Raw genomic sequence first — 22910 nt, 5'->3', positions numbered from 1 at the left:
CCCTGTAACCCATTGCGTATATATGGCCACGTTATGTGTATGTAGATTCCACACACCGTTCCCCCACCCCCCGAATGCTTCTGGGTGGAGGACTGTGCTTTTCTGTTTACTATAGTTCTTTTTCCTCTTTGTCTTAGACTGTGCTTAGACTGTGTATATGTGTATGCTTGAGGGCCCCTGTAGGCATCTGATTGCAGCTCAGGCTTTCTAATGAAGTACCAATACAGGGAAGTCAGACCAGAGTACAGTGACAGGTGTTTATTGATCCCCTCGAGGAGAGATGTCACGTCCTCAGGGACTCAGCATTGTGAATTGCACCTGTAGGGTCGTTTTTATACATCATGAAGTAGCCCTGCACCTGGGCAGGACTGATCTGCGTTGTAGCTTGAAGGACACACTCTGCAAAGGTCTCTGCCAAAGACGGTGCTTGCCCTGGATAGAACCTCTGGAACATCTGGGCCAGCTGCCATTGTGAGCAGTAGCCCACATACTCCTTCAGGTCTACTCGCCCGGGGCGTATTAGGGCAGGGTCCAGTCTAAGGGGAGAAGGCAGCAAAGCAGTCACGGGCAGTAGTAGCTATCATTGGTACCCCCAAAATGATGGTCCCCTCTGAACTTGCTCATCCTCCCAAGGTGTAGTGTTGGAGGAGTCTGGCCTCGCAATCTGAGAGCCTCACTCCCTACCTGTCAACGTGGTTGGTAGTCATGAATACAATGCGGGCCTCGGTGGAAGCCACACCATCCAAGGCGTTGAGCAATCCACTGAAGGTGAGACGACCTAGACCTTGGTACTTTACTGGGTCTACAGGAAGGCAGATAAAGAGGCACAAGTGGTCAGTTGTAACCCTACTTAAAGTTAGCCCCTTTATTCCCGACCACATTCCCCTACTTATCTGTGCCTCTTCTGGGCTCTTGCTGCCAACCCAGAAATCCATTAGCCCTCTAGATTTCCACTTCAACAACTGTTCCTCATTTAGAAACACCCTTTCCCTCAACAACTCACCCTGCACAGCCAGGTCTCGACTGAGAAAGGCAGCATCCACGTCCTCCAGGAGCACCAGGCTCTGCTGCGGGGCCACACTCAGCAGGTGGTTGAGCCGGTCATCGGAGAGGCTGGAGTCTGTGAGGCTCAGCAGGCAGATGCTGTGCTCCAGCTCCCCGGCCAGGGCTGTGCTATGGAGGATGGGAGGCAGGTCGTTGGCGATCTGGGCATTTGTCCTTGGACCCAACTGCTCATTCCTCACTATACTAGGTGTGTCAGGCCTGACCCTTCTACCACCACCCGCTAATGTTCCCCATGCCTTATGTTTATCCTGGTCCCTGTTCCCCACATTTATTTCTCTTTCCAATCCCATCAGCTCTTTCTCCAGTTTGAGGGTTAAGAGAAATGTTGACTACTCACATAAAACTGCTTTTTCCACAACCAGGGGGCCCATAAAGCAGGTAGCCACGTCTGTAGGGAATGCCTGGGAATACAGCAAGGATGACTGTCAAGAACTAAGGTCAATCATGTACTCTGCCCCCGATGTCCATATACATTCCCCCCCTGCTCCCAGGAGGCCCAGAGACCTTGCTATTGGAAGAAATCCCCATAGGCAACTGTTCGTTCCTCTTCATTGCTGGGAATTGGGCTGGAGCTGTATATCCACCCCACTGGCCAGAGAAACTAGCCTGCTTCCTCCTGCTCTAACACCGCATCAAAAACAGCCTGGCCAAGACCCCAGCTGCTTCTCACCTCTGTCAGTGTACCACTTGGGGTTATCGATGAATTCCCGGACGTCTCTGATAATTCGCTCAGCCAGACCCTGTTCTAGAACCACAGAATTCAGTGGTCGCCGCCGGCGTGGATACCCAAAGGGTCGCCATTCAGAGCCCATGGCTGTGTACATCAAGGTCTTCCCTTCCTCCTGCTGCAAGGCTAGGTCTCGAGCTAGAAGGGAGGAGACAAGGCAAAGCCAATATTCTTCTCTGCTGTGCATGTAAGGCAGAGCTGTGCCAAAACAGCTAACCCTTGCCCCCTGCTCCCCTCGGCTCAGATCCTCTGAGCTTCTCGTCCTCTGATGTCAAATGCCCCCGTCCCTGCAATTCCCCATAGAGCTTGCCCATGTCATCGTCCCACACCTTCCTCCAGGATGTTGAAGAAAACCTTGCGGTCAGTGCCCAGAGCTGTGAAGGTAACAGATTCCCAAGGAGTACCAGTCTGCAGGTCTATCACCTGCATTTCTCGGCTTCGTTCCACTCGGATCCATTTGCCCTGATACCTGAGTAACAATGGTCAAAATGGGGTGAGTGAATGAGTGCAACCCAGCTCCCCTCATTCTCCTTTTCTACCCTCAGAGCCCTCCCTGGCCCCAAGCTTACCAAATAAAGTGGTTTCCAGGGCTGGGGACAAATTCAAACTTAGTAGAGATGCGGCCACTCTCATGCTGAAGGTATGAGGTCTCGACACTGAGGTGCTGAGACCGGGTACTGTGGTGGGTGAGCCAGTTAAGCAACCAGGCATAGCTCCTGTCTCGAGCAGGGACTTCCAGTGTGATCATGTAGTGGCGCCGGAATGCCACCAGGCCCAGCTGGGCACCCTTCCGGGCCAGGGCCAGGGCTGTGCCCACACCCACCAGGCCAAATCCAGCCCCAAAATAGGGATTGTCTTTCAGAGCCAGAACAAAGTCTGAGAGGGGCATCTTGAAAGGGAAACAACGAACTTTACAGGTCCTGAGGCATTTTCAAAACCTGGGGACGAGGAGCGGTGTAAATGGGAAAAAACAAGATTAGTTTAGAAACTGTACTTCTCAATCCCTCCTCTCCCCACCCCTTCCCTCTTGCAGAAGCTGGGAGCAGGAAAGGTCAGCTACTGTGTGCTTCAATACCCTCCCTTTGTAGGGTGGCCCTGGTGTTGGAATTCAGGGTCTGGGACTCCAGACCTCTCGTTCCATTTTGCCCCCCTTATCCTGTTCACATTTCAGTTTCCTGTCAGAGGACTACATTCTCTTAATCCTGAGAACAACGTAACCAGCTTCACAACAGGAGCACGGATGGGCAAAATTTCTGTGGTACCTGGGACCAGCCGAAATAGAAAGCGGCACACTGGCCAGAGAGCAGAGGATGAAGCCATTCTCTTCCACTGATCTCTTGGAAACCATCATGCCTTGTTGCCATGAGTAATGACCTTCAAATATCCTCTCCTTTACATGCTCAGTTCCTGACGTCCTGTTTAACCCCTTAATACTTCCCATTTGTCTCTTTAAAATTAATTTTAGTTCTTGAAATGGCATCTTAATGGGGGGCTCCACCTCCTGCTTCACCAAACTGCTGTTACACAAGGGTCTAGGTCATTCTTCATAAAGATCAGCTTCACTCCTATTTCTCTCTCTACTCCAACACCTCTCAACAGACCCCTGAGGTCTCGGCAGACCTCTGCCTGGTACTCAAAGCCCTCCACCTCCATTTCATGGCTTAGCTCCTAAAACTCCCTGTTGAACGAATGTGCAAACCATCTCCTGGCTCAAGCAGTTCTCTCCAGTCGGAAGCCCGACTGGAGAGAACTGCTTTATTCTCTCCAATTGAAGTCCTGCCCATTTGCTACTTCCACGGAGGTTTTTCATAATTCTTTCACACACACACACAAAGTGACCGGGTCTGATTCTAGACTGTAAGATCCCGAGGGGTAGAAAGCCAATTGATTTCCCGTACACCTCCCCTGTCCACTGCCACTTTACTCGGAGCCTGGCGCGCAGGGTGCTAAACTGACAGCAGTGACCTCCACTGAGGCTCAGGGCTGGATACAGAATTCCAAAATACCTACGCGTGGAAGGCCACAGACAAAGCCCTTCCCACTGCGGACCCTTATTCGGCGCCCGGGAGCCCCCTCCCGAACCCCTCCACACCCCCGCTCGCGCCTCCGCCAGCGTGCTTCGGTACAACTGGTCACTCCATCCCCTTACCGCCAAGACTCTCTGGCCCGCCCTCTCGATGGTGTACCCCTCCGCACTCGAGGGAAGGGCTGCTTGGCTCCACCCCGGACTTTTTCATCTACTTCCCGCCACGCCTACTGAGAAGGCCCCGCCACTCTGCTTCAAGACTCTCGAGGGTACGTCTCGGGCTTCCTGCCTGGGGTGGATGTAGGGGGAGGGAGAACGCAAGAGAAAACCATAGAGTGTTCCTCCCGCCGCCAAGACGCAGAGAGAGTGGCCTCCGTAGGCCCGTGGCTCTAGGGGCCGCTGGGCCGGAGGCGGTCGTACAAAGAGTACCCCGGGAGGTGGCTCCAGCTTCTGGTCGACCAAAGACATGCGGCTCCCGCCGGCCCCGGGCCGGGAGGTGAGTGAGCGACTGCGGGGCGGGAACTAGTAGAGAGTGGGGGAGGAGCGGGCTGGAGGCAAAAGTTTCTCGTGCCCTAGAATGAGGGTGGGCCTGGGAGGTAGGAACCCCCTACGAACGGGACCCCGGCGCGTTACGTAGCTACCCGGGTGCCTCAGTAGCGTCACTGTTTAGGACCCCGCCCGCTTACCCGCTGCCTCTCCTCAGGAACATAATCTTGACGATTCTCCATCCCAAGCCTTGCAGGTTACAAATTGACTTTCCCATTCTGTGGCTCTTGTGATTCCCGCTCCCGCCCAACGAGGTGGACACTGTCATCGCTTCCTCTTCAGAGATAAGAAAGCTGAGACCCAGAGAAGCGAGGTTACTTAAGCCCAGATCTACGCGGTGAGTCAGAGCCCTCAGGCAGGTGGAAACCCGGTGCCTTAATACCCAGGCCAGGTTTCATTCATTCCCGAGCCCTTCTCTCTGCCTTAATCTGTCAGGAAGCTTTCATAGTGGAAAGGATATGTATGCAGACTCTTAAAAGGATAGTTAGGAATTGGCTAGCCAGACAAGAAAGATGGAGAAAGGGAAAAGGCCCATCAAGCCCAGAGACAGAGGCAGATGGATACCCGCATGTGTGAGAGTATGTAAGCGAAATAGAATGTGGTGAGCCTGGGGAATGCGGTATGACTGGTTCAGAGATCTGTTGAGGGGAGAGGTGAAAGAAGAGTCTGGAGAAGTTAGCAAGGGCCAGACCATGAAGGAAGGGCCTTATATCCATGCTAAGGAATAGTGAGATCATAAAATGTTAAAGGGGGAAGGTACCTCTGAGATCTCGTGGCCCCAGCCAATTTTGTTGCAGATAAGAAAACAGACCCAGACTGCTTAATGATTGGACCAAAGTCAGTTACCTCCAAAAAAATAATAACCTGTAGTCTTTAATATATTGGCCAAAATTTGTTGGCTCCCTCCTAGTACTGGCCCCTGTTATAATTTTTGTAATCTTTGTTCTGGACGTTGTCATAAAAAGAAAACTTCAAGGTTAACCAGTTGTGGCATGCTGCCATCCAAGGAGATGCCTAAGTGGGCAGGCACTGGGCTGTGTGCCCACACCAGCTGGGAAGAAAGTGAGAGATCCAACTATATTTTGTTTGGTTTTACTTCTAGTTGGTTTATCAGCACTTCCAAGACCACAGCACTCAAGTTGGTGGTGATGACAGACCCCATGCTGGACTCACAGCCAGCCAACAGCACTGAGGGGATGGATGGACTGTGCTCTGAGCTATTGCTGATCCCCCCACCTCTCTCTGACCCTGGAATCCTGGAGCCTGTCCACAGCCCCTGTCCGACTGGGAATCCCACACCTTTGCCTGCTGCCCCAGGCTGCCTGCTGGTAGAAGCCACGACAACAGAAGAGGACACAGGGAACATGGAGATCATTGTGGAAGCGGTAGCTGGAAACCTATCCCCAAGTGCTCCTGGAGAGACACCAGGTATGAACACAGTTGCTAGCAGGCCAGTGGGACAAACAGCCCTGAAGTTTTGTCTGTTTTGATCCTTATGTGTGAGTAGGAGGAGAACACAAGGTAGCATCCTATTTTTATACTGAGAGATGTGGTAATTTGATTTGCAGCTGGTAAATGTTGACTGAAAGCTGGCGAGATGGTCACAACCTGGTACCAAGCTCTTGGCAGTCTTTCTCTGTGAGGGCATCATGTCTGCTAGGCAGTAATTCAGAAGGGAAGACATTTTTGACACCTCTGCCCAATCCTCACTGCAATAGTCCTTGGGGATTCTTTCCCCCATATTGACCCTCCCACCCAGGAACTGCAGCCAGGAATTAGGCAAAAGGTCCACCACCCTGGGCTTAGCAGGGCTTCCCGGAAGTAATCTGGTATTTCCCTTCCCTGGTTTCTTCTGTATGGCATACTTAACTCATCCAAGGTATGTTGCTAAGAGTGAGAGTTGAGCATTTACACTTAGGTAAAAAGAGAGATTCTCCCCTTTATTCTTCCCACATCTACAACTTTTTATTTAAAGTAACTGCACTGTTTTTAGTTGCTGTCCTCTAGCTACAGTTGTCACAACTCCCCTTGGTGGTGTACAGAGGACACTGGGAAAGGGCAGTTCATTTGGTCATGAAATATTGCTAAACTTTTATGTGGTGGGAGAAATAATAAATAAAAAACAAACCTGGGAAAAACATTTGCAATGTGTAAGGAAGAGTTGATGTCTTTAAAATTTAAATAGCTGTACAAAAAAAGAAACAGTACTTTTTTTTAAAGGGGGAAAAGAAATCTACATGAAATTTATTAAAGAAATAAGAATAGTCCATAACCATAAAGATCTCATCTCACTAACACACAAATTCCAATTAAAAATAACTATGACATGCCATTTTTGTTTCTTGATTTTGGCAAAAGTCGAACATTTTTTATAATACCTAGTGTTGATGAGGCTTTGGGTAAACAGACACTATTTTATAGCTTATGTAGAATATAAATTAGCATAATCTTTCTTTTAAATGTATTTATTGATTGTGCTATTATACTTGTCCCATTTCCCTCACACTTCACTCCATCCTGCCTTCCCCCTCCCTCCCACATTCCCCCCCTATAGTTCATGTCCATGGGTCATACACACAAGTTCTGTGGCTTCTACATTTCCTATACTATTCTTACCCTCCCCCTGTCTATTTTCTACCTACCATTTATGCTACTTATTCTCTGTACCTTTCCCCCCTCTCTCCCCCTCCCACTCCCCTGTTGATAACCCTCCATGTGATCTCCATTTCTGTGGTTCTGTTCCTGTTCTAGTTGTTTGCTCAGTTTGCTTTTGTTTTAGGTGTGGTTGTTAATAACTGTGAGTTTGCTGTCATTTTTACTGTTCCTATTTTTGATCTTCTTTTTCTTAGATAAATCCCTTTAACATTTCCTATAATAAGGGCTTGGTGATGATGAACTCCTTTAACTTGACCTTATCTGAGAAGCACTTTATCTGCCCTTCCATTCTAAATAACAGCTTTGCTGGATAGAGTAATCTTGGATGTAGGTCCTTGCCTTTCATGACTTGGAATACTTCTTGCCAGCCCCTTCTTGCCTGTAAGGTCTCAAAATTTTGAGAAATCAGCTGACAGTCTTATGGGAACTCCTTTGTAGGTAACTGTGTCCTTTTCTCTTGCTGCTTCTAAGATTCTCTCCTTCTGTTTCATCTTGGCTAATGTAATTATGATGTGCCTTGGTGTGTGCTTCCTTGGGTCCAGCTTCTTTGGGACTCTCTGAGCTTCCTGGACTTCCTGGAAGTCTCTTTCCTTTGCCAGACTGGGGAAGTTCTCCTTCATTATTTGTTCAAATAAGTTTTCCATTTTTTGTTCTTCCTCTTCTCCTTCTGGCACCCCTATAATTCGGATGTTGGAGTGTTTGAAGATGTCCTGGAGGTTCCTAAGCCTCTCCTCATTTTTTTGAATTCTTGTTTTTCTTTCTTTTCTGGTTGGATGTTTCTTCCTTCTGGTCCACACTGTTGATTTGAGTCCCAGTTTCCTTCCCATCACTGTTGGTTCCCTGTACATTTTCCTTTGTTTCTCTTAGCATAGCCTTCATTTTTTCATCTGATTTGCAACCAAATTCAACCAATTCTGTGAGTTTCCTGATTCCCAGTGTTTTGAACTGTGCATCTGATAGGTTGGCTATCTCTTGGTTGCTTAGTTGTATTTTTTCTGGAGCTTTGATCTGTTCTTTCATTTCGGCCTTTTTTTTTTTTTTGTCTTGGCGTGCCTGTTAGGTAAAGGGGTGGCGCCTTATGTGTTCACCGGGGGCGGGGTAACGCTGGTCACTGTGCTGTGACGCTGTACGTGGGGGACATGAGGGAGGGGCCGAGAGGGAGCCAGGGCGCCCGCTCCACTCTGCTGTACTCCACTACCCACAATCAAATTGGGCCCCTCTGGTGCTGATTCTCAGGTGGGTAGGCTTGTGCACTCTCTAGGCCTCTGTGGGTCTCTCCAACGAACTCTCCTGTGAGGCTGGGAGTCTCTCCCACTGCCACCTCAACCCCCACAGTGTTTTCAATCAGAGGTTTGAGGCTTTATTTCCCTGCACTGAAGCCCTGGGTTCTCTCCCCCGTGGTTCCTCCTGGTTTATCTATGTGCGAATGTGGGGCCGTGGGGTCTGCCAGCCACCACCCTGTGGGGTCTGTCAGCTACAGCAGGCCTGTCCTGTTCCACAATCCGCCACCTCGCTGGGTCCACCAGCCGCCACCCTGCCATGAGTACTCTCTGCCCCGCTGCCCGTCTCTGCCCCTCCTACCAGTCTGGATGAATGTTTCTTCTTTATCTCCTTGGTTGTCAGACTTCCACACAGTTTGATTTTCTGTCAGTTTTGGTGGTTTTTTGTTTTTAAATTGTTGTCATCCTTCTTTTGGTTGTGTGAGGAGGCACAGTGTGTCTACCAACGCCTCCATCTTGGCTGGAAGCCCAGCATAATCTTCTTAAGGCCAGTTTATCTACATAACACATTTTACAGTATGTGTACTCTGACCCCGTAATTCCACTTGTCAGGACCTGTCCTGAAGGAAGACTCATACACATGCACAAAGATAGAAGGAGAAGCATGGGGAGGCTAGCTTTATTTGTGATGGTTGGAAACAATCTAAATGTCCATCAGTAAGAACAAAATACCACTTTGATTTATCCATGCGCTGAAGTACTATGAACTGGACAAAAAAATATAAGGTAGGTTTAAATGTACTCATAGATAAAAAAAATTCTTGCTATATAACAAAGGAAAAACAAATTGCAGAAAAATTACCCAAAAAGGCCTGAAAGGATACAGACCAAATTTTGAGGGTGGGATTTTTTAAAAAAAAATTTTCCATAGCCCTGGCTAGTGTGGCTTAGTGGATTGAGTGCTGGCCTGTGAACCAAAGGATCGCTGGTTCGATTCCCAGTCAGGGCACATGCCTGGGTTGTGGGCCAGGTCCCTAGGGCAGGGCGTGCGAGAGGCAACCACACATTGATTTTTATCTCCCTTTCTTTCTCCCTCCCTTCCCCCTCTCTAAAAATAAATAAATACGATCTCTAAAAATAAAAATAAGAAATATATCTGTATTATTTGAATTTTTCTTTAAACAAAAATATGAAGAGAAAAAGGACCACCAGAATCAGTGTGAGACACACGTGGGCTTGAGTCAGGGCTCTACCATTGACAAACAAGGCGGCATTAAGCTCACAGAATCCCAGGTTCCTCTTCTCACAGGGCAGTTGGAGGGCCAAGAAAGGGTTTGCTAAGCCTTTCTTTATCAAGGCCCTGCCTGTTGCTTAAGAAATGGCATCAATTACTGTGAACATGATAGGACTTTTTTCAAAAGGATGTTCTCCATTTTATGAATTACTGAATCTATAACAGTCTCTTTTTTTTTAATTTTTGGGTTTTTCTTCTTTTTTTTTTTTTTTTAGAGAGAGAGGGTAAAGGAGGGAGAAAGAGAGAGAAGGATGCATCAATGTGTGGTTGCTTCTCGTGTGACTCCCACAGGGGACCTGGCCCGCAACCCAACCATGTGCCCTGACTGGGAACCGAACTGGCCACCCTTTGGTTCACAGGCTGGAACTCAATCCACTGAGCCACACCAGCCAGGGCCCTATGACGATCTCTTTACAGAATGTGAAAGTAAATCCCTTTGCTGTTTCTGTTGTAGATATTATTCCCAGGTTGTCATTTTCTTTTCTTGGAAGTTACTAATTTTTTATTTGGGCAAAATATATTGCCTTTTCTTAATGCTTTCTGGATTTGATTAACATTTGTTACGTTCATTTAACAAATATTAAGTACCTAATTTGTGCCCAGTATTGCACTAGATACGGGGAGTCCAAACGCATGTGTAAGACTTAGACTGTCCCGCCCTCATGGGGCTTACAGCCCAGGTGCAGAACCAGACTTAAAGTCCATCTCCGGTCCATCAATATTAAAAAAAAGATCCACCTGTATTTTCTGCTAGTGACTAACTTCCATGATTCTGGTTCTATCTGATTCTGTGCCTTTCTCTGTTGGTCTTCTGCCTGCAGGTGTCCTGGTAAAGGTGGTGGAGGTGTACTTCTGTGAACGCTGTCAGCAGAGCTTCGCAGAGCCCACTCTGCTGGCCCTGCACCAGTGCACTGAGACCCTTATACAGCCTGTGCAGGGCCTCTCTAGTCCCCCATGCTCTGTAGAGCTACCCCTCAGCAACCTCACTTTCCCTGGCCCTCTGCAGAGCCACAGCCCACTCGAGAGGCCCCTGCCATGCCCTGTGTGTAGACAGGAGTTTGCCCAACCCCAGGCCCTGAAGAGCCACTTCAAGATTCACCGGGGACCCCCCGACACCTTCTCCTGCCCAGAGTCTGGCTGTGTGTTCTCTGCTGAAGATCGTAAGGGTCTGCAGCACCACCTGAGGCAGACCCACAGAGTGGTTCCTGTGCCCTGTTGTTTCCGGGGCTGCTCCCTTCTCTTTGGGAGCCAGCAGGGCATGGAGCTGCACCAACAGGCCCATTACCCTTTCCACTGCAACCGTTGCAGCTTCATGGGCTCGAACGTCAAACTCTTCCGGCAGCATCAGCGCAGCCACGGGGCCGGGACACAGGGAGAACTGTCGGCCGTTCAGGGTCTTCCATCCCAGGAGCTGCTGCCAGGTAGGAGGCCATGGGCCCAGCAGTATGCCACCTGGAAAGGAAGTTGCATCTAGTGCTGTGGGTGTATGCCTGAATACAGATGAAGCAGAGTAGTGGCTCCGAAGGACAGAACTACTGACGTGGGAGGGCATCCAGAAAGCTTGGACCAGTCAGAGTATATGGGATACAGAGAAAGTCTTTGTCTGTGACATTGAGTGAAACTTGGCTTCAGCTACATTGTGGCCTTGAAGTTACTTAACCACTCATTCTGTTCTGATCCATTTTAGAACTTTCTGAGGGTAAAAACTAAAATGCCCATAGCCACTGGGTAGAATGTCTTTTGACTCCCTTTTAGAGTAAGTGGAATTGCATAGGAGAAGCTAGGGTTATTTTAAAAAAGAAACTTCAAGGAGGGTTGTGCTTCACTGATTCTTACTCCTCTTGTTCTCACAAAAGGGTGTAGGTTGAGCAGAGGAGCAGGAGGAAACAGAGCAACCAGGCCAGTAGAGGCCAGAGTTATGATGCTCTGCTCCCAAAGAGAAGACCCTTTTTTTCCTGGGAAGTAGTCCGTAGGTCTTTGCCTTACCAAGGCAGCTGCTCCTGTTGAATAGAAGGGGCAGATTTGAGGGGACGGGGTGTGACCCTGAATCGCTGAGTTGGGTTTCTCAGTAGGACGGTTTAGAGTTCAGGTTATGTTCACCTGCACTGCGGTGGCAGCTGTCAGACTTGGGGGCCTGAGCCAGTGACATGCAGTGTGCTCATTCTCCATGTCTCAGTCCCTACCTGCAGCTCCAGTGACCTCAGAGGTCTTACCTGAATGGGTCTGAGGGTGGTGTTGTCTGAGGTGTGACCGACTTTAGGCTGGAGCATTGCTGGTCGCTTCATTCCTGGTCTTCCTATCAGAGTCCAAGATTCCCTTATGCTAAACAGGGAGGGGGTGGTTCTGACAGCCAGCAAGAGGAGAAGTATAAGCAATTGGTGCTGTCATTGTCCCCTGTAGACTTCATCAAGTTGTATGTGTCTCCAGCTCCCAACCTGCCCCCAGGAGGGGGACAGCCTTCAGAGGAAGCAGGTACACCCTTGCCTGGGCAGGAGTCAGCTGAAGAGGAGGAAGTGGAGGAGAGTGGCACCCTGAAGGACTCGCAGGTAGCCCTGGAGAAAAGCCAAGGGACCCAGCAGTTGGAAGGTAATGATATGATTAAGCTTGAACTCAGTGGTAGGGAGGAATGGATTGTGGAGAGCCTGGCATTGAGGTTCTAAGGTTTGGTTTTTTGAGTTTTGTTCAGATCCTTTCATTTTTTTACTTTAATATTCTATATTTTTTATTTATTTAAAAGATTTTATTTATTTAGTTTTAGAGAGGGGGGAAGGGAAGGAGAAAGAGAGGGAGAGAAACATCCGTGTGTGGTTGCCTCTCGCACACCCCCTACCCTGGGGAGAACTGGCCTACAACCCAGGCATGAGCCCTGACTGGGAATCGAACCAGCGACCCTTTGCTTTGCAGACCAGCGCTCGATCCACTGAGCCACACCGGCCAGGGCAGATCCTTTCATTCTTAAGAGTCCACTTGGACACATCTAGTGGGAAAATGGTAAATAGGTAAAAACTTTAGTTACACAGGGTGAAGGGGTAAATAGAGTGTGTTCTCCAGGGCTGGTTTTCCTCAGGCAGAAAGCACTTTTGCAGGGAAGGAAAGGGCAATATCCATAGTATAGAGATGCCAGAGGTTACTACTGATGATCAGCAACCTGTCTCGTCTGGCATTGAGCCCCCTAAGATTTTTTTTTCCCTAAACCCTTGCTTCTCAGTTTCCAGCTCAGTAGAACAACATTGAAACACATTGCACAGGGCTCGTGTTTATTGTCAGGTATAGAGAAGAGATAGAATTATATTTACTACCAGCTCTCGGTGACCTAGAACTCAAGAGCCCATGTTTGGAAGTTGGAGTACTTCACCTTCTCTGTTCGTTCCCTGTGGGGTTCTGTTCCTTCCAACCAGCCCTGCTGACCCTTCCACTGGCCCCCATGTATGTGGTCAGGAAGAATAAGGAAGCTCCATCCATACTGTTCTTTTGAGCGCTCTAGACAGAGGCTCGGGAGTAGTGGGTGGGTGGCTAGGTAATGTATTTCAGATAGGTTTGAGGAGTTCCTATGGTTTTGTTTCTCAAGAAACTTGTGTTTCTTGTCTCTTTGAGACTACAGTATTTGAGGTGCTGTTGTTTGGTTTCCTGGAGAGCAGAGGGAAAGACCACATGCTGTTTGTGTCTGGGCAAATTGTGGCTCCTCCATGATCCGGCCAGCTCCAGATCTATCAAAGAATCGTGCTTTAAACCGTCTCTGCCTCTCCCTCTTACAGGGGATGTGGCTCCTGGCACCGAGTCCCTCTTCAAGACCCATATGTGTCCAGAATGCAAGCGCTGCTTTAAGAAACGGACCCATCTGGTGGAGCACCTACATCTGCACTTCCCAGACCCCAGCCTCCAGTGCCCCAACTGCCAGAAGTTCTTCACCAGTAAGAGCAAGCTCAAGACCCATCAGCTGCGGGAGCAGGGCAAGAAGGCCCACAGCTGCCCACTGTGCAACTACAGCGCAGTGGAGAGGAATGCGCTCAACCGCCACATGGCCAGCATGCACGAGGATATTTCCAACTTCTACTCAGACACCTACGCCTGTCCTGTCTGCCAGGAGGAGTTCCGCCTCAGCCAGGCCCTTAAGGAGCACCTCAAGAGCCACGCCGCGGCAGCGGCCGCGGAGCCGTTGCCCCTTGGCTGCTTTCAGGAGGGCTGCAGCTACACAGCACCCGACCGCAAGGCCTTCCTGAAGCACCTGAAGGAGACCCACGGGCTGCGGGCTGTGGAGTGCCGCCACCACTCGTGTCCCATGCTCTTCGCCACAGCTGAAGCCATGGAGGCCCACCACAAGAGCCACTATGCCTTCCACTGCCCCCACTGCGACTTCGCCTGCTCCAACAAGCACCTGTTCCGCAAACACAAGAAGCAGGGCCACCCTGGCAGTGAGGAGCTGCGCTGCACCTTCTGTCCCTTCGCCACCTTCAACCCGGTGGCCTACCAGGATCATGTGGGCAAGATGCACGCTCATGAGAAGATCCACCAGTGCCCTGAGTGCAACTTTGCCACTGCCCACAAGAGAGTGCTCATCCGCCACATGCTGCTGCATTCAGGTGAGGTGGCTTCCTTCCTGACGAAAACGTAATGGTGGTGATGGTGATGATGACACACGTACACATGAAGGGCTTTGCACTCATTGTCTCGTGTGACCTAGTGTTCCTAGGGGAAAATCTGGTATTCGGAATTTAGGAGCCTAAAGCTGAGTGTCACTCAGCTAGAGAAGTGGTCGGGCTAGGATTTGAATGCAAGCAGTCTAATCCGGGGCCTGCACTGTGGCCACCGCATTGTTGTGTCTCGCCCTTAAGGCCCTGTCCAGTTGTGCCCACTCCTAGTGAGCACTGATGGGTCAGCACCCAGCCTCTTAAAGAGAAGAGACCCAGATCAGGAAGAGACCTCCCTTTGTGATGCAGGTTCTCGGATGCGCTGTGGGAGACAGGGTGAGGGGCCCTGAGCCACCATACACGTTACAGCTCTGGCTGCCGTGACACTGAAACAGGAGTCCTTTTGGTGACCTGGAAGTTGCAGGCTTTTAATGGTTATGAGCATTCCTGATACTTGGAGTGACAACCAAGTTCAGGCTTCCTGGTATAGCATCATCCCACTTGTAATCTCAGTGTAAGCATAGTAGATCGATAAGACATTTAAACACTTAAATTAAAGACTCTTTAGTTTATAAGGGCAGTTTTTAGGCAGCTTGGGACAAAGCCATTGTTGTTCCCATTGCTTTAGTCACAAACTCATTTTTATGAGGTCTTTTCTAAAACCTCACATCTATATAGTGTTTTAGTGTTTATCGAGTTCTTTTACATATATTATCTTATTTAACACATAATAACAATCTTGTAAGGAAGGCAGGTAAGGGTGAGAAACTCTGAAAATTTATATGGCCTGTTTCAGAATCACACCGCTAGTCACAGGACCAGAGCAGAGCAGAACACCGCGTTGCTGGCCCTTCACCATAGGGAAAGGGCCTGAGAGAGTGGTCAGGGGTGACAGGGAACTGTCCCAAAGGAGTGTGGCGCGCAGCTCCTTCGTGCCGGGTCTTGACTGACTCCAGGGACAGCTTGCCCTCGAGTTCTTGCTGGGCACCACTGAGAACTATGGGACACCTCATTTAATCTTCCTATCAACCATGTGAGGTCAGTATTTTAGTTGCCCTTTTCTTGGAGACAAGAAAACTGAGGTTTAAAGGGGTTAAATGACCTACCCAAGGCCATGTGGCAGTAAGTTGGGATTTGAGCCACCACTTAATAGCTCTATACTTTCTTTGCCTCAGCTGCTTCTCCCGTAAAGTGGGATAATCCCACCACCTGCCTCCTAGGGCTATTGTAAGGATTCAGTGAGAGGAGGCATTTTTATAAGTGCTCAGAAAGGTATCCGGCACAGAGTGAGCACTCTGTACACATTGGCTATTAATATCTTTATTACTGTTGGACTCCAGAGTTCTTAACCACTATGCGTATTGCCTAATTTGTTCTTCTCTTCCACAAAACTGGAAGGAATTGGGCTAAGTGGAGCAGATGGCTGTTAGTGCCAACAATTTGAATGAGAGATCAGGAATAGACTTTAAAGCTGGTTTTGAAAAGCTCAGTCTCCACTTCCCTCCCTCCTCCTTTGGTGTTGGAGCAGAGCAGTGTTGGCTAAGAGGGCAGTGAAGTGGCCCTGACTCTCACGATCAGCACTTGAGGCTTTGGCCCCTACCTGGTGTCAGGACAGACCTGCTGGGGGAAATGGGCTGTCTGCTTACTTGTTCTGTGTGTGATCTGGGTTTTCTCCCTTCTCATCCCCACTCCTACCCCCACCCTCACCCTGCCCTAAGGTGAGAAACCTCACAAGTGTGAGCTGTGCGACTTCACGTGCCGAGATGTGAGCTACCTGTCCAAGCACATGCTCACCCACTCCAACACCAAGGACTACATGTGCACCGAGTGTGGCTACGTCACCAAGTGGAAGCACTACCTCAGTGTGCACATGCGAAAGCACTTGGGGGACCTCAGGTATGCGTGTGCATGTGCCTCCACCCCTACCCCAAGAGTGTCGTGCTAACGTATGGGCCTCCTCTTGAATTCCGCTGTGGCCCCAGTGCTCTTCTGGGCCCAGGTAGACTCCCATAATGCCACATTGCCTACAGCTGGCCTCTGCCTGTGGCCCAGTCTGCGGGTGAGAGATCTCCGGGCTCAGAGAAGGCCTGAACCCAGAGTTTAGGCCTAGGCACTAAGGTGTCGCTTGAGTTCTCAGAGCCCAGTCTTGGGAAAGCAGATAGACTGCACTGTGGCCCCAATCCTGACCACTTCCAGATTCAGGCACCTTGCCCTCTGATCTCTGGGTACAGCTGGCTAGAGGTTTCTCCTTGGCTTTCATACCTCCATGGGAGAATGGGAACTAGGCGCAAAACCTGCCCTGTGGAGCTGTGGGCACGTCAGCTTCTTAGAAATCCACAGTGGGTTGCTGATTCACACCTTCCCTTTAGGGAGCAATATAGAGTAGGGTCTAGAACATAAGCCCTGAAACTAGACTGTCTCTGCCCTTCACTTTGTAACTTGTAGTTATTAACTTCTATGCCTTAGTCTCCTCACTTGTAAAATGGATACCTATTTCATAGGTTGTTGGGAAAGAACATTGAATTAGATGGTGTATGCACAACACTGAGTGTAGAGCCTGAGCCATAGTAACTAGTGACTGTTAGTTGTTACGATTGATGTATAGTTGTGATTTTGCTAACCACCGCCCCCCACCCCCATCCCTGCTCACCAGATACCAGTGTAGTCAATGCTCCTATCGCTGCCACCGGGCTGATCAGCTGAGCAGCCACAAGCTGAGACATCAGGGCAAGTCACTGATGTGTGAGGTGTGTGCCTTTGCTTGCAAGCGGAAGTATGAGCTGCAGAAACACATGGCTTCCCAGCACCACCCCAGCAAGCCAGCCCCACTCTACCGCTGTCGCTACTGCAGCTACCAGAGCCGCCATAAGCAGGCCCTGCTGAGCCACGAGAACTGCAAACACACCCGCCTCCGTGAGTTCCGCTGTGCCCTCTGTGACTACCGCACCTTCAGCAACACCACCCTCTTCTTCCACAAGCGCAAGGCCCATGGCTATGTGCCCGGGGACCAGGTCTGGCAGCTCCGCTATGCCAGCCAGGAGCCAGAGGAGGCCAGGCAATGCCTGACACCCCCACGAGACTCAGAGTCCTCAGATCAGCTGTCTGCCCAGCCTGTGGGGCAGGACCATGATACTGAGACTGTGGTGGACCTCAGCTTGGACCAGACTCTGCCAGAGGCCAGTGAGGACAGTCCTGGGAGACAGGATGGCAGTGAAGTGCCCCAAGGGGATGACCTGGTCAGAAGCCCCAGTCCAGCGGAGGTAGATGAGGGCAGCTGCACACTGCACCTGGAGGCCCTGGGAGTAGAACTGGGACCTGTGGCTGAGCCACCACTTGAGGAGATCGCTGAAACGGCGCCCGGAGAATTCAGGTCCCTGGATCCCTCGGGGCCCCTAAGACTGGAAGGGCCAGAGGGGACTTTGACAGAGCTGTCTACCTTTGAAGGTGCTGGGACTTCTGACTTGGGTGCTGAAGAGGAGCCCATTCTGGAGAAGCCAGTATCTGAGCCTCCCAGAAACCCTCCTTCCTCAGAGGAACCCCCTAACAGCTGGGTGGAAACCTTCAAGGCAACTCCACCCACTGAGACAGCACTCCTGCCCCAGTTGCCTGAGTCAGAGTCACTACTTAAGGCCCTAAGGAGGCAGGACAAAGAACAGGCAGAGGCATTGGTACTGGAGGGTCGGGTTCAGATGGTAGTGGTACAGGGAGAGGGGAGGGCCTTCCGCTGCCCACACTGCCCTTTCGTCACCCGCCGGGAGAAGACCATGAGTCTGCACTCCAGGACAGTGTGCCGTGGCCACCGAGAGCCCCTGCTGTGCCCTCATTGTGGGGCTCGTTTCAAGCAGCAGCGTGGCCTTAGTACCCACCTACTGAAGAAGTGCTCTGTCTTACTCAAAAAGAACAGGAGCTTGCCCAGACCAGATTCAGCCATCCCTCTGCATCCTGTGCCCTCTGGCAGCCAGGCCTCAGAGGCTGCAGAAGGTGGGAAGCCAGTGCCTGCACCATTAGAAGTAGAGGTGGTGCTCTCAAAAGATGCTCCTTCTGAGCTTTCTAGGGAACCAGAAGAAAGAGAGGAGCCTCCGGCCACATCCTCTGGCTCTACGGTACTTCCTGCGGGAAACTCCTCATCCCCAGAGACCCCTGAGAAGTTCTACTTTGAACAGGGCAAGTTTCACTGCAATTCATGCATGTTCCTTTGTTCTCGGCTCTCTTCCATTACCTCTCATGTGGCTGAAGGCTGCCGGGGGATACGTAGTGGGGCGGGAAAGCGAAGTGTCTCCCAGACCCAGCCTGTTGTGTCTCCACTGAGCAATGGGGACTCACTTCCCCTAAACAGTGGGAGTATGGAGCGCAGCCCTGGTGATGGGGACACAGCTGTGGTTCCAAAGCAGAAGGGGGCCCGCTTCTCCTGCCCCACATGCCCCTTCAGCTGCCGGCAGGAGCGGGCTCTGAGGACTCACCAGGCCCGGGGCTGCCCCCTTCAGCAGTCTGGAGAGTTTCGCTGTAGCCTCTGCTCATTCACCGCTCCTGCTGCCACCGCCCTGAAGCTCCACCAGAAGCGGAAGCACTCCACTGTGGCTCCAGCCCGTGGCCCCCGGCCACCTCTTCAGTGTGGGGACTGTGGCTTCATCTGTAAACAGAGCAGGTGCCTACAGCAGCACCAGCGACTCAAGCATGAGGGCGTGAAACCATATCAGTGCCCTTTCTGTGACTTTTCCACCACTCGACGGTACCGCTTGGAGGCTCACCAGTCCCGACACACAGGTGTTGGCCGCATCTCCTGCAGTTCCTGTCCCCAGACATTTGGTACTAATTCAAAACTGCGCTTGCATCAGCTAAGGGTACACGACAAAACACCCACCCACTTCTGTCCACTCTGTGACTATAGTGGCTACCTTCGCCATGACATCACTCGCCATGTCAACAGCTGCCACCAGGGCACCCCAGCCTTTGCCTGTCCCCAGTGTGAGGCCCAGTTCAGCTCCGAGACAGCACTTAAGCAGCATGCTCTGCGCCGGCATCCTGAGCCTACACCCCCAGCCCCTGCTGGCTCTCCTACAGAAGCTGCTGAGGGCCCCCTGCACTGCTCCCGCTGTGGATTCCTGTGCTCCAGCCCTGCTGGCCTGCGAGGACACACCTGTAAACAGCAACCACGGCTCGAGTGTGGGGCCTGCCAGCAGACCTTCCCTAGCCGGCCAGCACTGGATGAACACCGAAGGCAGCAGCATTTCAGCCACCGCTGTGAGCTCTGTGACTTTGCTGCCCGGGAGCGGGTTGGCTTGGTGAAGCACTACCTAGAACAGCACGAGGAGACTTCAGCAGCAGCCTCCGATGGGGGTGCTGGCCAGCCCCCACTGAGCTGCCCCTTTTGTGACTTTACATGCCGCCATCAGCTGGTGCTAGATCACCATGTGAAAGGGCATGGGGGCACCCGGCTGTACAAGTGTACTGACTGTGCCTACAGCACCAAGAACCGGCAGAAGATCACCTGGCACAGCCGCATTCACACCGGGGAAAAGCCCTACCGCTGTCACCTCTGTTCCTACGCCTGTGCCGACCCTTCTCGCCTCAAGGTGAGGTCCGGGACCATGAGGGCTAGGAGTACTGGCTGTGGGGTTAAATTTCCTGGGGTCTCAGATCCTGGCTCCCCCAAATATCAGCTTTGTGACCTTTGTCAATTTCCTTAGTCTCTCCAAGCCTCAGATTCCTCATCTGAAAATGGGCTAATACCTCATAGGGTTGTTGTAAAGATAAAATTTCATAATACACGCTAGTCACATGATGAACATGTAATAGATTGGGAATAACCTAGATAATGATGACATCTAACATTTATTGAGCACTTGTATGCTGGGCACTGTAATTTTAATCCTTGCAAAGATATAAAGATAAAATCCTTACAAGATATAGTTACTTTTACTGTTTCTCATTTTACAGATTATTAAGATAAGAATTAGGGGCTAGGTAACCCAGACACACAGGTAATAACATGGCAGAGCTGAGACAGTCCGGGCAGACCTAGGGGTAGGCCCACTGGGTTAGGTTGGTGTCACAGTGGCCAGACTGAGGAACCTGACTGGTAACGGTAGTATGGACAGGATGGGAGCAGGGGACAGGGTTATCTGCCAGCAGTCTCTCTCCCTGCTTCCCCTAGTTCCTCATCCATTGAGTAGCCAGAGGTGCCCATTTTCTGGGCGTATTCTTTGTTCTTCCTCCTCTAGTACCATATGCGGATCCATAAGGAAGAACGGAAGTATCTGTGCCCTGACTGTGGCTACAAGTGCAAGTGGGTCAACCAGCTCAAGTATCACATGACCAAGCACACAGGTGAGTGTGTGTGGTTTCTGACAGGCCCAAGGGGCTCCCCCATTCCCGGGCACACCAAGCTTCCTGAGGTGGTGTATGTCCTCACTCAGATTCGGGGTGGTGGATAGGCTGAATGGCTAGAATAGCTTCCCAACCTGCTGAAGCATAAGAGAGGTGAACAGAGAGCCTGAGCATGTTTACTTTTCAAAGGCTCCCCAGGTGATTGTGGTACCAGGTCACTTACCTCCCATTGAGAACCCCCCAACTCAGTGACTAAGGGCGGGTCTCTCTCGTTCCTACAGACCTGATGGAACTCTCCTCAGTGAAGAGGAGAGAGTGGGAGGGTCCACCTGTTTTTAACTTACCCTTTGTTTCTCCTGGTTGTGGAGTCCGTGAACTACACGTTCTCAGAAAAGGGTTAATGATGGTGATGTGCCTGTGATTGCTGCACATGACCTCCTCATGTAAAGGAATTGAGCAGTGGCATTCCAAAGCCATCTGTGTCTATAAAAGTCTCTTCTTTCACCTCTACCCCCTTCCCTCTTAAGCATTTTCTTTGACTTCTTGAATTGAGCAAGCAGTTGGATTTATCACATCCCCAGCTTCCGTGAGAACCCCATTACGAAAAGGAGGTTGAAATTTCCCATTTGGAAATCCTATCATATTTGATTATCCATTGCTGTCAGGTGGCTATTTAGCAATCCAGTTAGTTATCAGTCCTTATCGAGCACCTGTTGTATACAAGGGGTGGTGTTGGGAGAAGGGCACAGAAATGTCAGACAAGACTGGAACATTCCAAAGGTACGGTATCAGCTTGCTGCTTGTGTCCTTTACATCACAGTGACTCCTACTGTCCACTGACCCCTGTTCCACTCCCTCCAGTGGTGACTTGTTCCCTGTCTTTGCCACATCCTGTAGGACTGAAGCCATACCAGTGTCCCGAGTGTGAGTACTGTACCAACCGGGCTGACGCGCTGCGCGTGCACCAGGAGACCAGGCACCGGGAAGCACGGGCCTTCATGTGTGAGCAGTGCGGCAAGGCCTTCAAGACGCGCTTCCTGCTGCGCACCCACCTCCGCAAGCACAGCGAGGCCAGGCCCTACGTGTGCAACGTGTGCCACCGTGCATTCCGCTGGGCTGCTGGCCTGCGCCATCACGCCCTCACCCACACTGACCGCCACCCCTTCTTCTGCCGCCTCTGCAGCTACAAGGCCAAGCAGAAGTTCCAGGTGGTCAAGCATGTGCGCAGGCACCACCCTGAGCAGGCCGACCCAAACCAAGGCGTGGGCAAAGACCCCACCACCCCCACGGTGCACCTGCATGATGTGCAGTTGGAGGATCCCAGCCCTCCCGCCCCTTCTGCTCCCCCGACTGGACCAGAGGGCTAAGAGCCCACCCCGCCTCCCAGACAAGAAGAGGGTGTGGTCCAAGATGTCCGCAGCTAGCCTGAGAAGCTCAGAACAGGAGGAGGGACTGGCTTTGGGGTGTCAGGGTGGCTGGAACCCTCCTGGGACTCTGGGCGTAGGACTTTAATGTTGGCGGCTACATAAGCGAGAGACATGGACCACAAATTGATTTTGTGTGGACACCCACTGTCCCTGACTATAAGATCTTGGTTTTACCAATTCCATTTTCTCTTTCCTTCTTACTATGTCAAGTACTATTTTCATTCAGCATCCTCAAAACAGTTGTACCTAACCGTGTGTGCTGTTGTGCCTAGTGCTGTCTGAAGCATGTTAAACAGAATGATTACTAGCTTACAGACTTGTGCATGTGTCAACATTCCAGGCTGTCATCTTGATCTGCCCTGCCCCCTCTTCTACCTCTGCCTCTTCTTTTCTTCCTTCCCTCTTCACTGAGTGACTGATTCTCAAGCAGGCCCAGGTCTGCCTTCTCTCTCTTCTTGAGCCTGGCCCATATTCTGCTCCCTATTTCCGAGCCACTTTGTCTACCTGTAGAGGAAGGATTGCCATCTACTAAGCTTCCTTGTGGAAGCAGCTTTAATTCAACAGCGGTGCTCAGACAGGATCAGCAGCTGTACTAGAGTTGATGCAGAACAATGGTGTGAAAGGCAAATGATCGCAGGGGTGGAGGTAGATCTCCAGTGCAGAACTCTGGGTGCCTCACAGTGACTATCATCTGAACTGGGACTCACTGGGAAAGTCAGAGAGGGTACTGTTAATAATTGTGCTGGGACAGCAGACATAAACCAGGACTCTTCCAGGCAAACTCTTCAGGAGGGCTGGGATCACATAACTCTTTATCTGCTCCTTTTGCCCGGACCCCTAAAAACCATACTCCTATACCATTCCTCTGTAGCACAGGTGGAGGGATCCCTGGAATCTTGTTTTTCTACCTCTTCCCTGCCCCACCTGTCTACCCAAATGTCCCCCAACCCTCATCCTTGCCCAACAATGACAGACCATACTCAAGCCAGATTGGG

At 50.9% G+C, this 22910-nt stretch overlaps 2 protein-coding genes across 9 annotated transcripts; one reads left to right on the top strand and one right to left on the bottom strand.

The window, feature by feature from the left end:
* Positions 1-243: 243 nt before the first annotated feature.
* Positions 244-4525, bottom strand: BCS1L (BCS1 homolog, ubiquinol-cytochrome c reductase complex chaperone). 6 transcript variants are annotated; one of them, XM_045198195.1, is made up of 8 exons: positions 4505-4525; positions 2362-2730; positions 2122-2261; positions 1736-1930; positions 1403-1466; positions 1004-1173; positions 685-802; positions 244-536 (listed from the first exon to the last, which is right to left on the bottom strand). In XM_045198195.1, exons 2-8 carry the CDS (start codon positions 2679-2681, stop codon positions 284-286), a joined length of 1260 nt encoding a protein of 419 aa, XP_045054130.1. In that variant the 5' UTR covers positions 2682-2730; positions 4505-4525; the 3' UTR covers positions 244-283. The 6 variants fall into 6 exon arrangements, with proteins under 6 accessions (XP_045054130.1, XP_024419931.1, XP_045054127.1 ...); XM_024564163.2 differs by lacking the exon at positions 4505-4525 and adding an exon at positions 3942-4077; XM_045198192.1 differs by lacking the exon at positions 4505-4525 and adding an exon at positions 3885-3999.
* ZNF142 (zinc finger protein 142) lies at positions 4068-22882 on the top strand. Of its 3 annotated transcripts, none has more exons than XM_053919078.1 (10): positions 4069-4314; positions 4553-4701; positions 5467-5792; positions 10355-10954; positions 11961-12119; positions 13289-14118; positions 15885-16057; positions 16815-19734; positions 20383-20488; positions 21386-22882. In XM_053919078.1, the coding sequence occupies exons 3-10, from the start codon at positions 5513-5515 to the stop codon at positions 21853-21855; spliced, it is 5538 nt and encodes a 1845-aa protein (XP_053775053.1). In that variant the 5' UTR covers positions 4069-4314; positions 4553-4701; positions 5467-5512; the 3' UTR covers positions 21856-22882. The 3 variants fall into 3 exon arrangements, with proteins under 3 accessions (XP_053775052.1, XP_053775053.1, XP_053775051.1); XM_053919076.2 differs by having other exon boundaries at positions 11934-12119; XM_053919077.2 differs by lacking the exon at positions 4553-4701 and having other exon boundaries at positions 4068-4314; positions 11934-12119.
* The last annotated feature ends 28 nt before the right edge of the window (positions 22883-22910 follow it).

Source organism: Desmodus rotundus, chromosome 2 (genome assembly GCF_022682495.2).
Source record: "Desmodus rotundus isolate HL8 chromosome 2, HLdesRot8A.1, whole genome shotgun sequence".
NCBI lineage: Eukaryota > Metazoa > Chordata > Mammalia > Chiroptera > Phyllostomidae > Desmodus > Desmodus rotundus.
Note: the sequence above shows the minus strand (reverse complement) of the source record. Positions and strands in the feature narration are given on the sequence as shown.

Bases quoted from the DNA above. Each gene is read 5' to 3' on its own strand.
- BCS1L (XM_045198195.1), bottom strand. From the start codon at position 2,681: ATGCCCCTCTCAGACTTTGTTCTGGCTCTGAAAGACAATCCCTATTTT. The intron at 1,931-2,121 runs GTGTGGGACGAT...CCTCCCTTCTAG, and splicing joins CTTCAACATCCTGGAGGAAG to CTCGAGACCTAGCCTTGCAG. The intron at 1,174-1,402 runs GTGAGTAGTCAA...CATCCTCCATAG, and splicing joins TGTGGAAAAAGCAGTTTTAT to CACAGCCCTGGCCGGGGAGC.
- ZNF142 (XM_053919077.2), top strand. From the start codon at position 5,513: ATGACAGACCCCATGCTGGACTCACAGCCAGCCAACAGCACTGAGGGG. The intron at 12,120-13,288 runs GTAATGATATGA...TCCCTCTTACAG, and splicing joins AGGGACCCAGCAGTTGGAAG to GGGATGTGGCTCCTGGCACC. The intron at 16,058-16,814 runs GTATGCGTGTGC...CCTGCTCACCAG, and splicing joins AAGCACTTGGGGGACCTCAG to ATACCAGTGTAGTCAATGCT.